This window comes from Colossoma macropomum, unplaced genomic scaffold (assembly GCF_904425465.1).
Source record: "Colossoma macropomum unplaced genomic scaffold, Colossoma_macropomum, whole genome shotgun sequence".
NCBI lineage: Eukaryota > Metazoa > Chordata > Actinopteri > Characiformes > Serrasalmidae > Colossoma > Colossoma macropomum.
Window position 1 is genome coordinate 195,758 of NW_023495681.1, and position 14,346 is coordinate 210,103.

General features: G+C 37.6%; 3 gene segments (V, D, J or C); all 3 read right to left on the reverse strand.

Moving 5' to 3' along the window:
• Nucleotides 1-1,765: 1,765 nt before the first annotated feature.
• Nucleotides 1,766-2,602, reverse strand: LOC118802801. The segment is given in 3 exon segments: nt 1,766-1,800; nt 2,107-2,451; nt 2,535-2,602. Coding segments are annotated over 3 exon segments (423 nt in total).
• A 3,482-nt stretch (nt 2,603-6,084) lies between these two features.
• On the reverse strand, nt 6,085-6,615 carry LOC118802802. The segment is given in 2 exon segments: nt 6,085-6,464; nt 6,548-6,615. Coding segments are annotated over 2 exon segments (423 nt in total).
• Nucleotides 6,616-8,805: 2,190 nt separating this feature from the next.
• On the reverse strand, nt 8,806-9,751 carry LOC118802803. The segment is given in 3 exon segments: nt 8,806-8,838; nt 9,272-9,600; nt 9,684-9,751. Coding segments are annotated over 3 exon segments (405 nt in total).
• Nucleotides 9,752-14,346: the final 4,595 nt, after the last annotated feature.

The window sequence follows — 14,346 nt, forward strand, 5'->3', positions numbered from 1 at the left end:
GTGGAGTTTTGACTGATGGTAAAAACAATTTTGAGTATGTTGCATTTTAATAATTCGTTATGTTTTTGATTTACTTATTAAACAGAAGTTGTGTCTGTGAGTTGGAGACTGTTCAGCAGAGCTGCTGGTCATGGATGACTGAACCATTTAAGTGAGTGTGAGTTTTTGTACAGCACTGTAGTGTCTTGTATCAGTGTGTGGTGTTCGTGACAATTACATTCTGTTTATTACAGCGATTTTCCCAAGCAGCTTCACACACTCGAGTCTCGAGTGTTAAGTAGAGAATTTAGTTCAGTCTTGATATTAAATGCAGGAGCTGCATCATGAAAAGTAAAATCCTACTGAAGAAACAGCTTCAGATAAAAATCCTTTCATTACAGAAAAACAACTAGAAACGGCTGGTTAGTCTGTACTTTGTAAATCAAGTATACTGACTACAATAATGACTAATCCAGGTTTAGTTTTGAATCTGATCTGTCTGACTAAAACTTCAGCAAAGTTTGCTTTTACGCTAGTTAGCATGTTTGTTAGCTGAAACTACATAACTGTTTCAAGTTGTTTTGCCTCTTTCCTTCACACTATGTTTACTAAATCTAGTGCTTTGTTCTGTCCATCAGATTGAAAGTTTTTATTAAGCTTTATGGAACCTGATGCTGCTATGAGCTGCAAGAGAACAGCTTTACAGTAAAGATTCTGTTTGATCATAACAAACCTGACAGGCTGGGTACACTCTCAGGAATAAAGGTATGATTCTGTCACTGGGACAGTGCCCCTCTTGTCACTGGGGTGGGACCCTCAAGGGTACATCTCAGTACCTTTAGTCAGGGAACATAAGTCTATAATAATCAATTGAAATGATGCTTTCTAAGTTGTATAATATGTACTTTTCACCTGGACAAACGTATTTAAGCTACACAGTTGGGCCTTAAAACCACTGTCATGAGCGAACATTTACATTGTTTGTACCTTGATGAACGAAAAACATACCTGCACAGAACCTTTATTTCCAGCTGTGTCCACGTTTTTGTTATACCTTTAGCCAATGTGTCATGTATTCGGCCAGCCAGCCTCCAAACTACGATTCCCAGAATCCTCCGCTTCATCACATGACACCAGGAAGAGCAGCAGCAACCAATCGCCGCTCTAGCTCTCCGGAATACTGATCACTTTCACCTGTGTGTTTGTCATGTGATCTGTTTAGTTTAGTATATTAGCCCGGGCTTAGCATAGGACATTTGCGAGGTATTGTTTTCTTGAAAACTACTGAGCGTTCATTCTGGTTTTTTGATCTCCCCTGTTATGACCTTGTGTTTCTGGATTTGTTTCTTGGATTTTCGGATTTGCCCTTTTGTACTGTTGCCTGGTTGGATTGATATCTGGTTTTGGACTTTTGCCTGTGCTCTGGACTTTGATCTGCCTAGCCCTGTTGTGTTTGATCGCCTTCAGTGTATTTTGCTGTGCCTGTGTACCAACGACAATAACTCTAGTAAAGCTTCATCACTTTTTTACATCCGCGAGCGTCTGCTCTCTGGTCGCACGTTACACAATGCAGGGTCTGTTTGGGTTTGGTCTGGGTCAACTCAAGTCCACAATGCCCAAAGTCAGCTCTCAGTGGGACAGTGGGAGCATTTTTTTGGCTTATTGTTTTTTAGAAAATGACAAACAAAAAATACAATAAAATACATGTATTTTCAACAAAATGTACAGTTAAGGTAATAATTATAGGTATAATTAATATTAACTGCAATAAACAATTCTTCCAAGTTCATTCAGAGAAAGTTCTTGTTGCCAAACAGACAGCTGAAAGAGAACAAGAACGTTCAATCATATTCAAACTATGTATATTGCTATCATCTCATGAACATTTTGGTTATTTTCATATAATAATGTTTAAACAAAACCAAGTTCAGTAGCTCAGTGGCCCATGTGAGCGGTTAACTGTCCATTCAGAGTTAAATGGAATTACATGACTTGGCTCTTTAATAGAGAATGCAGTTGATTTAAGTCAGTCATAGTTGTAAAATATTACAACTGCCTTATAATGGTTCATGTTAATGTTTTGTCCTGTGTTTGAATGAAAGCTGTGGTGTGAGTGAGTTTTTGTACGTCTCAGCTGGTCTCTTACAGCACTGTGATCATATCGAGCACAGTAATACACAGCTGTGTCTTCAGCTTGCAGATTCTGTCCTTGTAGGGTTACTGTGTTTCTGGTTGTGTCTCGAGAGACACTGAACTTGCTTTTCAGTGAATCTTTAGCAGCTGTGTCTCCATTATAATCAATGTGGTTGATCCATTCAAGAGCTTTTCCTGCAGGTTGGCGGATCCAGGCTGTTGCATAATGGCTGCTGTCAGTGATAGAAGATCCAGATACTGTACAGGTGATGGTTAAAGGCTCTGCTGGTTTGATGAGCACTGAGTCTGGCTGGATGAGCTCAGTAGCACAGAACACATCTGTGAAAAGAGAGAAGAAAAGGTTTGTATATTTGCAGTAATAAATCAGATGAAGTCAAATCCAGCTTCAGTTGGACACTCACACGAGGCAGCAGCCAGCAGCAGCAGTGGAGCTGAAGAGAACATGTTTGTGCTGCATTTAGAGTGATGGAAGCTGCTGTAGAGGGAGATGCTGCTGATATTATGAGAGCAAATGGAGATTTGAATATGGACAAAAGGGGGCTGAATGTCAGGAATGGAGCTGGTTCTCATGTGGGCTGTGCTAGATAACAGAACGTGTTGAGTTTTATTCAAAAGAGGACATGATAATGATTTTAAATCATGTAACTGAAACTCTGTACAACTCTAATGCTGACTGATCATATATTATTCATGATAAGATGCATGTAGTTAGACATTTGCTTGAAATTAATTAACATTAAAAAGTGTTTTTTTGTGCAGAACTACTTTATATGGTTATGAATATTATTGTCTTTAACTATTTTCAAATTTCAAAGTTTTTTTTTCCAAATGTTATTAAACCACTCTCGATAATTATTATGGTGATTTTGCATTGTTCATAATCATACAACATTTTTGTGAATGTTTAAGTAATTTCCAGCAGTTGTGAAAAATTTCTGCATTAAATCATTTAAAAATAAACATCCAGAAAGTGATTAACAGCCATTTGATGTGAAATTTTCCATTCTTCAGAAAGTTTCCCAACATCTGAAGAGCTAATGTCTCTAAAAGCTCCCTCACATAAGGTTATTACACAAAATGTTCCAAGCATATTACATGAAGACTGAGATGTGTAATGATAATTTTTTTAAACACATGCAGACGTACATGCATCCAAAGACTCACCCCAAAATTCTCAGCTGTTCCTTCTAAGAATGTTATAAAAGAGTATTAGAAAAGCATTAGTCATACCACAGAGCACTGTGGAGATACTCAATATTTGCAAAACAATGTGCCACCACAGGGATATTGCCAAGGAAAAGCTGATGACAAGACAAGAGGAGATTTTATCAGAGAGGTTACAATGACATTAAAAAAGCTGGAGTCGCTGCTCACTCCTGGCAGAAACTTGCAAATCACTAAAGTCCCCCATACAATACTTGTGTCAGGGCTTTGTGGGATAGCAGAAAAATATAAACCATTATTCACAGAAAAATATCACACAAGCCCATCTAAAGTTTGCAAAATACACATTGTCACCCAAATCCATCTTATGAAACAAAGGTTGATGTTTCTGGCCTGCATTCCACATGATATATATTTGACACAACAATGAAGCTTATCAATTAAATATATCCATACCTGCTGTGAAGCATGACTGTGGGAGCATCATGTTTTGTGTAGACTTCACTTCAGCAGGAGATCAAAGGAGGTGGGATTATGACCAGGTCCAAATATCAAATATTATTTCATCCAAGGAAAGGTTTCAAAAAATGAAGATCAGTGTCTTAGAAAAGCCCTTTCAGAGAGCAGAGCTTAATCCCCTAGAAAACTAGATCTGCATCAGATTTTATATAGTAGATCACCTGATAATTTGAAGGAGCTTGAACTTTTTCACAAGGAATAGTGGAATGAAATATCAACGTGCAGGTGTGATGACTTGATAAAGACTTATTACTTAAAGACTCACTGCTGTAATACATTAATAAAGGTACATCAGTAACGTAGCCTATATTTGTAGATGTTATGCACATATATTTCCTTGCTTTGTTGCTTCCAGACACACAGATGCACATATAAAATCACACACATACATCAGATAGTCAAGCTACCGACACTTTAATGCTTCTTTATATGCTGAGCTCTCAGTTCTGGCCTGATCTGAGACTCATGCTATACTTATGAATGGCAAATGTTTGAAAAAACATCTTTGTAAATATCTCAGCAACCTGCATCCTGTTTTTGTACAGCACTGTAGTGTCTTGTATCAGTGTGTCTCATCATGCACAGTAATAAACAGCAGTGTCTTCTGTTTTCAGGCTGCTCATGTGCAGATACACCTGCTTCTTACTGTTTTCTCTGGAGATGGTGAATCTTCCTTTAACAGACTGAGTGTACTCTTTAGTGCTGCCACTTGGAGCTAAAATATGTGAGATTCATTGAAGCATTTTTTTTCCGGGAGCCTGTCTAATCCAGGATATATCTGCATTGTCAACATCAATTCCAGAGAAGGTGCAGGTGAGAGTGTGAGATCCTCCAGGTTTAATGAGCGCTGGCTCTGACTCAGTCAGTGTCTGACATCTACAACCTGTCAAATAAATGCTCAGTTAATCAATTCAGTTCAAACACTGAGACACAATCTCACACAAATACACAAATGACATGAATAAAGATTCTCAGATGAGCTACTCACTGATTACAGTCATTAATGTGAATAGAAAGTGGTGAATGGTTCTAGGTTTCATGGCTGTTTTTGAAAAGTCTAATCAAAGTGAGAATAATAGTTAGAATCTGTGTTTATAAAGTAAAAGTCTCATTTGCATGTCCCGCCCTCCAAAGTGTTCATCAGCAGAAAGATCCAGGGTGACATTCTAGCACTGGAGAATCTAAATGATGTTGCCTTGTAAGCTTTTACTACAGCACTATAGAAATCAAACTGAGACCAGGTTGTTCTGAAGGTCCTGAATCCTACATCACCCCTGCATTAATATAAATATAAAACAGGGAAGAAATAATCCAAACACTGAGAAACTGTACTGAAAAGTCATGACACTGCTGGAATAAATGACAATGAATTCCTCTAGGACTGCATATCTGACTTTATTCACATTCAAATTACAAAAACATTGAGAGTGTGTAGATTCAGAATCAACACATCACCTTATTAGTTATTTATTCATTTTTATTTTGAGTAATTTTGAAAGAATACTTCCTCCACTGACAGATCATCAGTCCTGCAGTGCCTTCAGATGCAGATTTTTAGATGATATGAACATGAACTGAATGTTTGTCATGATAAAAAGGACATTCATTTGTAATGAATGCACAGGCTGCCCCCTGGAGGCTGAAACAGTCCTTCAGTCCTGCCTGACATTGTTTGCATTTATGTGATTCTACAGACACAGTGTAGAAGATATTAAATGCAAACACAGTCAGTGGGTTACAAAAGATTTGTTTGTTTGAATGTATTATATAAATAATACAAATAACAGATTATTATGAAGAAGTGACATTTAGAGCATTGTGCAGAAGTCAGAGACCCCTTTTATTTATTTATCTTCCATTCAAAATGCCCTATAAAAGCAAGTGAATCATTTTCAGGAGATACTAAATGAGGTGTCGCAAAAGATTCTTCACCTTCAAAGTTTAAGGAAAATGTAGAATGCAAAAGGCTCTTGAACCACACATTCAAAACATTTTGTTTTTGTGTTTATGGAATAATAGATTATATCAGAAATAAATAAATAAACTCAGAGACCACCCTTCATTTATTAAATTTGAAGTGGAAATGGCCTTTAAGTATGAGCTATTCATTTTTCAGAAAGTGTTTATGAAGTGATTATTGTGCATTCTCTCATATTTAATGTGCATAAAAAATATAACCACAGTACTGAATATTAATTATGTTTGAATGTTTATTTAGTATTCATTCAGCATAAAAGGAAATATAAACAAATGCATAATAAATAATGATCAAGTTGTAAAATGTGGTTTAACAGTTTTTGAACAGCCATCTGGCCTTTTCTGTCGGTGTGCAACTCGTGCACAGTAATACACAGCTGTGTCTTCAGCTTGCAGATTCTGTCCTTGTAGGGTTACTGTGTTTCTGGTTGTGTCTCGAGAGACACTAAACTTGCTTTTCAGTGAATCTTTAGCATATATGTCTCCATCATAACGAATTCTGTTGATCCATTCCAGAGCTTTTCCTGCAGGTTGTCGGATCCAGTTTGTTGCATAATGGCTGCTACTGTCAGTGATAGAAGCTCCAGATACTGTACAGGTGATGGTTAAAGGCTCTGCTGGTTTGATGAGCACTGAGTCTGGCTGGATGAGCTCAGTAGCACAGAACACATCTGTGAAAAGAGAGAAGAAAAGGTTTGTATATTTGCAGTAATAAATCAGATGAAGTCAAATCCAGCTTCAGTTGGACACTCACACGAGGCAGCAGCCAGCAGCAGCAGTGGAGCTGAAGAGAACATGTTTGTGCTGCATTTAGAGTGATGGAAGCTGCTGTAGAGGGAGATGCTGCTGATATTATGAGAGCAAATGGAGATTTGCATATGAACAAAAGGGGGCTGAATGTCAGGAATGGAGCTGGTTCTCATGTGGGCTGTGCTAGATGGCAGAACTAAATTGATAAACAGATTAGAAAGTTTTATCATACAGTGAACTATGTTTTATGATTATGAATATAATGAATACTCAACACTATACTTGTTATTTATTTGGGTATTTTCAGAACATCTAATTTCAACTTTTTAAAAATTTCCTGCAGCATCTCTGAAACTTAAACCAAAGGGTTAATTCTCAGAATGTGAACTGAATGTTTATCATGATCTGAACATTATTCATAATCAGAATAATAGGACATTATTGTTATAAATAATTGTCAGACATGCACTGGGCGCCCCCTACAGGCTGAAATAGAAACTCTACCTGCTTCTTAGTGGATATTTAAGCAGACCTGGTGTGGAGGATATTAAATGATTTGTAAATGTAAAAGTTCTCAGTATCATCTGGTTCTAGGAAAATCTCATTCTGTATCTTGAAATTCTTTAAACTTTAAAAACTTGTACTTTTAAGTATAAATAATTCACTTCTCAATGTTGGAAAAAAGCAGAAAACCTATATTTGTATAATTTTTTGAAAGATTTCTCGATCTTGATCTTAACACAGTTCTATTGACATTTGCATCAGTTTGGAGGGTTTTAATTATTTGTATATAATTTTCCCCACATATAGAGTTATAGTGCAGAAATAGAAGTGTTTCCGAAAATCTGGAACACAATTCGATTTGTAGGTCTGATCCGCCTGAAAAGAATATGATAAAATTAATATAATTTGCACAAAATATACAACTATAACTGACAATTACATTCTGTATATTACAGCGATTCTCCCAAGCAGCTTCACACATTCGAGAGAATTTAGTTCAGTCTTGATATAAATTCAGACACTGTATTGTACAAAAAGTAAAACCCTACTAAAAACTGGCTTCAAATAAAAATCCTTTCATTACAGAAAAACAACTAGAAATGGCTGGTTAGTCTGTACTTTGTAAAACAAGTATACTAACTACAATAATGACTAATCCAGGTTTAGTTTTGAGTTTTAAAGGAATCTGATCTGTCTGACTAAAACTTCAGCTAAATTAGTTTTTATGCCAGTTAGCATGTTTGTTAGCTGAACTACATAACTGTTTCAAGTTGTTTTGCCTCTTTTCTTCACACTATGTTTACTAAATGTAGTGCTTCATTCTGTCCATCAGATTGAAAGTTTTTATTAAGCTTTATAGAACCTGATGCTGCTATGAGCTGCAAGAGAACAGCTTTACAGTAAAGACTGTGTATGATTATAACGAACCTGACAGGCTGGGTATACTCTCAGAAATAAAGGCTTGTCTGTCACAGGGGCGGTTCCTCTCTTGTCACTGGGGTGGTTCCCTCAAGGGTACATTTAAGGACCTTTAATCAGGGAACATATCAATGTATTATGGCACAGTTATGATATTTTCTAAGCTGTATTGACTTCACACACCCCGTCTCGCCTCCAGGCTTTTTATTTTATTGTTCTGTTTTAAAACATTGGGTTATGAAAACAAAACAAATGTACTTTTCACCTAGGGCAGCACGGTGGCGCAGTGGGTAGCGCTGTGGTCTCACAGCAAGAAGGGCCTGGGTTCGAGTCCCGGCTGGGCGACCAGGGTCCTTTCTGTGTGGAGTTTGCCTGTTCTCCCCGTGTCTGCGTGGGTTTCCTCCAACAGTCCACAAACATGCAGTCAGGCCAGTTGGGCATGCTGCATCGCCCCTTATTTTTATTTTTGCTAGGAAGGTCTGAGTATCTGAGTATTGTTATACTGGTTCCAGTAGCGATATCTTGAATATGATATTCATAAACAAGACATTTGTCAGTACCTTCTTTTAAATCACTAAATGAAAGTGGATGTGGCTTCATCCAGAAATGAGTGTGAGGTGCTGGAAGTGGAAATATTTACTGACTGTAGTGGTCTGTGTTTCTCACACTGAGGCTGCAGTGGGCCACATTCCAGAATATTCCAGATATTTCTTGGTTTATTTTTTTAGACAATGGTGAAAACATAAAATACAATAAAATACATATATCTTCAACAATATATAAGGTATAATTAAGGTATTAATTAATATTAACCGGAATAAACAGTTCTTCCAAGTTTATTTAGAGAATGTTCTTGTTGGCAAACATAGACAGCTAAAAGAGAACGAGCACGTTCAATCATATTCAAACTATGTATATTGCTATCATCTTATGAACATTTTGATTATTTTCATATAATAATGTTTAAACCTAAGCAGGTTCTGTAGCTCAGTGGTCCATGTGAGCAGTTAACTGTCCATTCACTGTTAAATGGAGTTTCGTGACTTGGCTCTATAATACAGAATATAGTTGCTGTAAGTCAGTCATAGTTGTGTGTATAATGAACATTTATCAGTGCTTTTGAATGCAGCTCAACCAATCAGATTTTAGGACCCGAAATATCTGTTTTATAAAACAAATACAACTTATTTTGCAGATCCAGATAGACTTTGTTTGCATTACCATGATCTGTATTAATGCTTTGTCCTGTGTTTGAATGAAAGCTGTGGTGTGAGTGAGTTTTTATACATCTCAGCTGGTCTCTTACAGCACTGTGATCATGTCGAGCACAGTAATACACAGCTGTGTCTTCAGCTTGCAGATTCTGTCCTTGTAGGGTTACTGTGTTTCTGGTTGTGTCTCGAGAGACACTAAACTTGCTTTTCAGTGAAGCTTTAGTATGTATGGCTCCATCACAATAAATGTGGTTGATCCATTCCAGAGCTTTTCCTGCAGGTTGGCGGATCCAGGCTGTTGCCCAATGGCTGCTGCTGTCAGTGATAGAAGCTCCAGATACTGTACAGGTGATGGTTAAAGGCTCTGCTGGTTTGATGAGCACTGAGTCTGGCTGGATGAGCTCAGTAGCACAGAACACATCTGTGAAAAGAGAGAAGAAAAGGTTTGTATATTTGCAGTAATAAATCAGATGAAGTCAAATCCAGCTTCAGTTGGACACTCACACGAGGCAGCAGCCAGCAGCAGCAGTGGAGCTGAAGAGAACATGTTTGTGCTGCATTTAGAGTGATGGAAGCTGCTGTAGAGGGAGATGCTGCTGATATTATGAGAGCAAATTTGCAAATGAACAAAAAGGGGCTGAATGTTAAGATTGGAGCTGGTTCTCATGTGGGCTGTGCTAGATAATAGAATGTGTAGAGTTTTATTTAAAAGGGGTCTGAGTAATGATTTTAAGTGACTTCACTGAAACACTGTAGAGCTCTAAAATTGAATGATCATGTACAAAATAAGACACACAGTTAGAAATGTGCTTAAAATGAATACACATTAGAAAAAGTGTTATTATGCACTGAAGCATTTTATGTCTTTGTGGATATGATTGTGTTTAAAAATATCAAGTTTTAAAAGTTGTTCAGAATTTCAGTGGGTAACATCTAAACAGAGAGATGATCTGAATGTTTTTAACCTTTAATTTAAATTTAAAAATTTCATTTAATTGAATTAATTTAATTTTTATTTTTTTCATGAACAAATTAAATTGTGGTCCATGTTTGAAAGAAATTCAGCAGTTTTTCAAAATATCTGCATTACATCTTTTAATTATGAACATCATCCACAAAATCATAAACAGCCATTTGATTGGAAATGTTTCATTTTTTTCAGAAAGTCTCCCGACATCTGAAGTTTCATGCCTCTAAAAGCTCCCTGACAGAAAGTTGTTATACAAAATGTTCCAAATCTTATGCATGAAGACTGAGAGATTGTTTAATGATGAATTTGATAAGATGTTGGCCTTTATTGTACTTTTAAACCACATGCAGAAGTACTTGCATCCAAATTTACCACTTTTGTACATACATTTAATTCTGATTCAGCCTGTAACCTCAGCTTTACCTGTAGTTCTGTGAGAGCACACATTCTGAGAAAGTTATTTTAAAAATATCAGAAGAACATTAGCCATACCATGGAGCACTGTGAAAATCCTCAATGTGAACATGCAAAAATGTGCCACCACAGAGATATTGCAATGAAAAGACAAGAAGAGATATCATCAGAGATGCTACCTACAGCTGCCCCCTGACAGAAACCTGAAGACTAGCTAAAAAAAAACCCATACATGGCTATGTGGTATAGTAGAAAAACTGAAGCCATTATTCAGAAAAGTCTCAAACAAGCCCATCTAAACATTAAAATTCACTTTTTCTTAAAAGCATCTGAAGAAACAGAGGTTGAAGCTTTCGGCCTGATTTCTATAAGATATGTTTGGCACAACAACAAAGCTTATTGACTACATATCACCATACTTACTGCGAAGCATGGTGGTGGCAGCATCATGTTTTAAGGGGCTTCAATTTAGTAGGGACAGGAGCTCTACGTAAGGTAGGTGGTATTATGACCAAGTACAAATATCAACCATTGTTTAATCTAAGGAGACATTTCAAAAAATGATCAGTGTCTTTGCCCCATCAGAGAGCAAAGCTTAATGCCATAGAAATCTATTTAATAAGCTTTATACAGTAGATCACCTGACATTTTGAAGGAGCTTGAACTTTTTCACAAGAAACAGTGGAATAAAATAGTAGAGTGCAGGTGTGATGACTTGATAAGGACTTAAAGACTCACTGCTGTAATACATGAAAAATGTACATTAATAATGTTGCCTATATTTACAGACGTTATGGACATAACACAGACACACAGATGCAAACATAAAATGACACGCATATAAATGATAGTCAAGCCACTGTCACTTTAATGCTTCTTTACATGCTGAGCTCTCAGTTCTGGCCTCATTTCACACTCATGCTGTACGTATGAATTGAAAATGTTTGAAAAAAGATCTCTGTAAAGATCTCGGTAACCTGTATCCTGTTTTTGTACACCACTGTAGTGTCTGGTATCACTGTGGTCGTCGTGCACAGTAATAAACAGCAGTGTCTTCTGTCTTCAGGCTGCTCATGTGCAGATACACCTGCTTCTTACTGTTTTCTCTGGAGATGGTGAATCTTCCCTCAACAGACTGAGAGTAATATTTAAAGCTACCACTTGGAGCTGAAATATATGAGATCCATTCAAGCTCTTTTCTGACAGCCTGTCTAATCCAGAATATATCTGCACTGCCAACATCAATTCCAGAGAAGGTGCAGGTGAGAGTGTGAGATCCTCCAGGTTTAATGAGCGCTGGCTCTGACTCAGTCAGTGTCTGACATCTACAACCTGTCAAATAAATGCTCAGTCAATCAACACAATCTCACATAAATACACAAATGACATGAATAAAGATTCTCAGATGAGCTACTCACTGATTACAGTCATTAATGTGAATGGCTCTTGGTTTCATGTTTTTTGCTGAAAAATCAAAGTAAAGTGAGGATAAAAGTTTGAATCTGTGTTTATAAAGGAAAAGTCGTATTTGCATGTCCCACCCTCTGAAGGGTTTATCAGCAGAAAGATTCAGGGGGACATTCTAGCACTGGAGAATCTAAATGATGTTGCTTTTTCTATCTATAATAAACTCGTCTCTCAGCCTCAGGTATGTTCCAGAATCTCTTAAATTAGCTGTAATTAAACCCCTAATAAAGAAACCTAGTCTTGACCCCTCTGAGCTATCAAACTATAGACCTATTTCAAATCTTCCCTTTTTATCAAAAATTTTACAGAAAGCTGTGGCAAAACAATTATGTTCCCATCTGCATAGGAATGATATACATGAAAAATTTCAGTCTGGCTTCAGGCCTCAACATAGTACCGAAACAGCGTTAGTGAAAATTGTAAATGATCTTTTATTATCCGCTGACAAAGGAAACATATCCTTACTGGTTTTACTCGATCTTGTGATCGCTTTGAGTTTGTTAATGTAAATGGTGAACCATCAGCTCTCACAAGAGTAAAGTATGGTGTTCCACAGGGCTCTGTCTTAGGACCCATATTATTTACCTTATATATTCTACCACTAGGTACCATCATTAGAAAACATGGCATCAGTTTCCACTGCTATGCCAATGATACACAATTTATATATTTCAGCTAAACCAGAGGACAAAATCGAACTTAATAAGATTAAAGAATGGATGTCAAGTAACTTCCTCTTACGAAATTTGGACAAAACAGAAGTTCTTATTGATCTTAAAGCTGCTAGGGATAATCTGCCTACGTTTACTCTTAATCTCGATAGTTTCTCAATTGCACCAGGCACATCTGTAAAAAGCCATGGTGTCACGATCGATCCCGATCAGGCCTTCGATGAGCATATTACCAATATTACCAGAATAGCTTTCATCCACCTGCGTAATATCGCTAAATTAAGAAATGCACTGTCGCTACAGGATGCAGAAACGTTAGTTCACGCCTTTATCACGTCCAGGTTAGATTACTGTAACGCTCTGTTTTCTGGTTGTTCCAGCCAAAACCTTAACAAGCTTCAGTTAGTCCAGAACGCTGCAGCCAGAGTTCTCATCAAAACCAGGACATTTGACCACATTAGCCCAATTTTGTGTACCTTACATTGGTAGCCAGTTAAATTCCGCATTGAGTACAAAATTCTTCTACTGACATATAAAGCTCTGAATGGCTTTGCTCCTCAGTACCTCAGTGACCTTATTTCCTATTATCAACCGACACGCCCACTTAGGTCACAAGGTGCTGCTCATTATTAGTACCCAGAATAAATAAAGTTACGTCAGGGGGAGGAGACTTTTCATACAAAGCCCCCCAGCTTTGGAACAGCCTACCAGTCTGTGTTCGGGACTCAGACACAGCCTCCATCTATAAGTCTAGGCTAAAAACTTACCTGTTTAGTCGAGCCTTTGGTTAATTTGTTTTCCTAACTATGTCCCTCTTACCCCCTCCCCTGCCCCCCTATCCCCCCCCCTTTCCCCGTCCCCCTCTTTTTCCCTGAACTGAGCGGCTGCCTGTCCTAAGAGGGTCTGATGTGACTGATGCAGCTGGCGCACTGCACAGTGGTGTTAAACTGTATCTACTTGTGCTGTTTTGTGTCTGTGCTGTTATCCGGTGTTGACCAGAGGAGGATGGGTTCCCCTATTTGAGTCTGGTTCTTCTCGAGGTTTCTTCCTCCTGTTGAGGGAGTTTTTCCTCGCCACTGTCGCCAAGGCTTGCTCACTGGGGGCGTGGACCCGGATTCTCTGTAAAGCTGCTTTGTGACATCTGTTGTAAAAGGCGCTATATAAATAAATTTGACTTGACTTGACTTTGTAAGCTTTTATTACACAACTATAGAAATCAAACTGAGACCAGGTTGTTCTGAAGGTTCTGCATCACCAGTGCATTGTAGTAAATATAAACCAATAAATAATCAGAACACTGAAAAACTGTACTGAAAAGTAATGATACTGGAATAAATGACAATGAGTTCCTCTAGGAAGCTGTGAAAAGCTGCATATCTGACTTTATTCACATTCAAATTACAAAAAACATTGAGAAGGCACAGATGCAGAATCAACACATCACCTTATTATTTATTTATTCATTTTTATTTTGAGCAATTTTTTGAGAGAATAATTCCTCCACTGACAGACCATCAGTCCTGCAGTGTCTTCAGATGCAGATTTTTAGATATGAACAAGAACTGAATGTCATGATAAACTGAACACTCTCCATTATCAGAGTTAGAGAGGTCATTTGTAAAGAATGGACAGGCTGCCCCCTGGA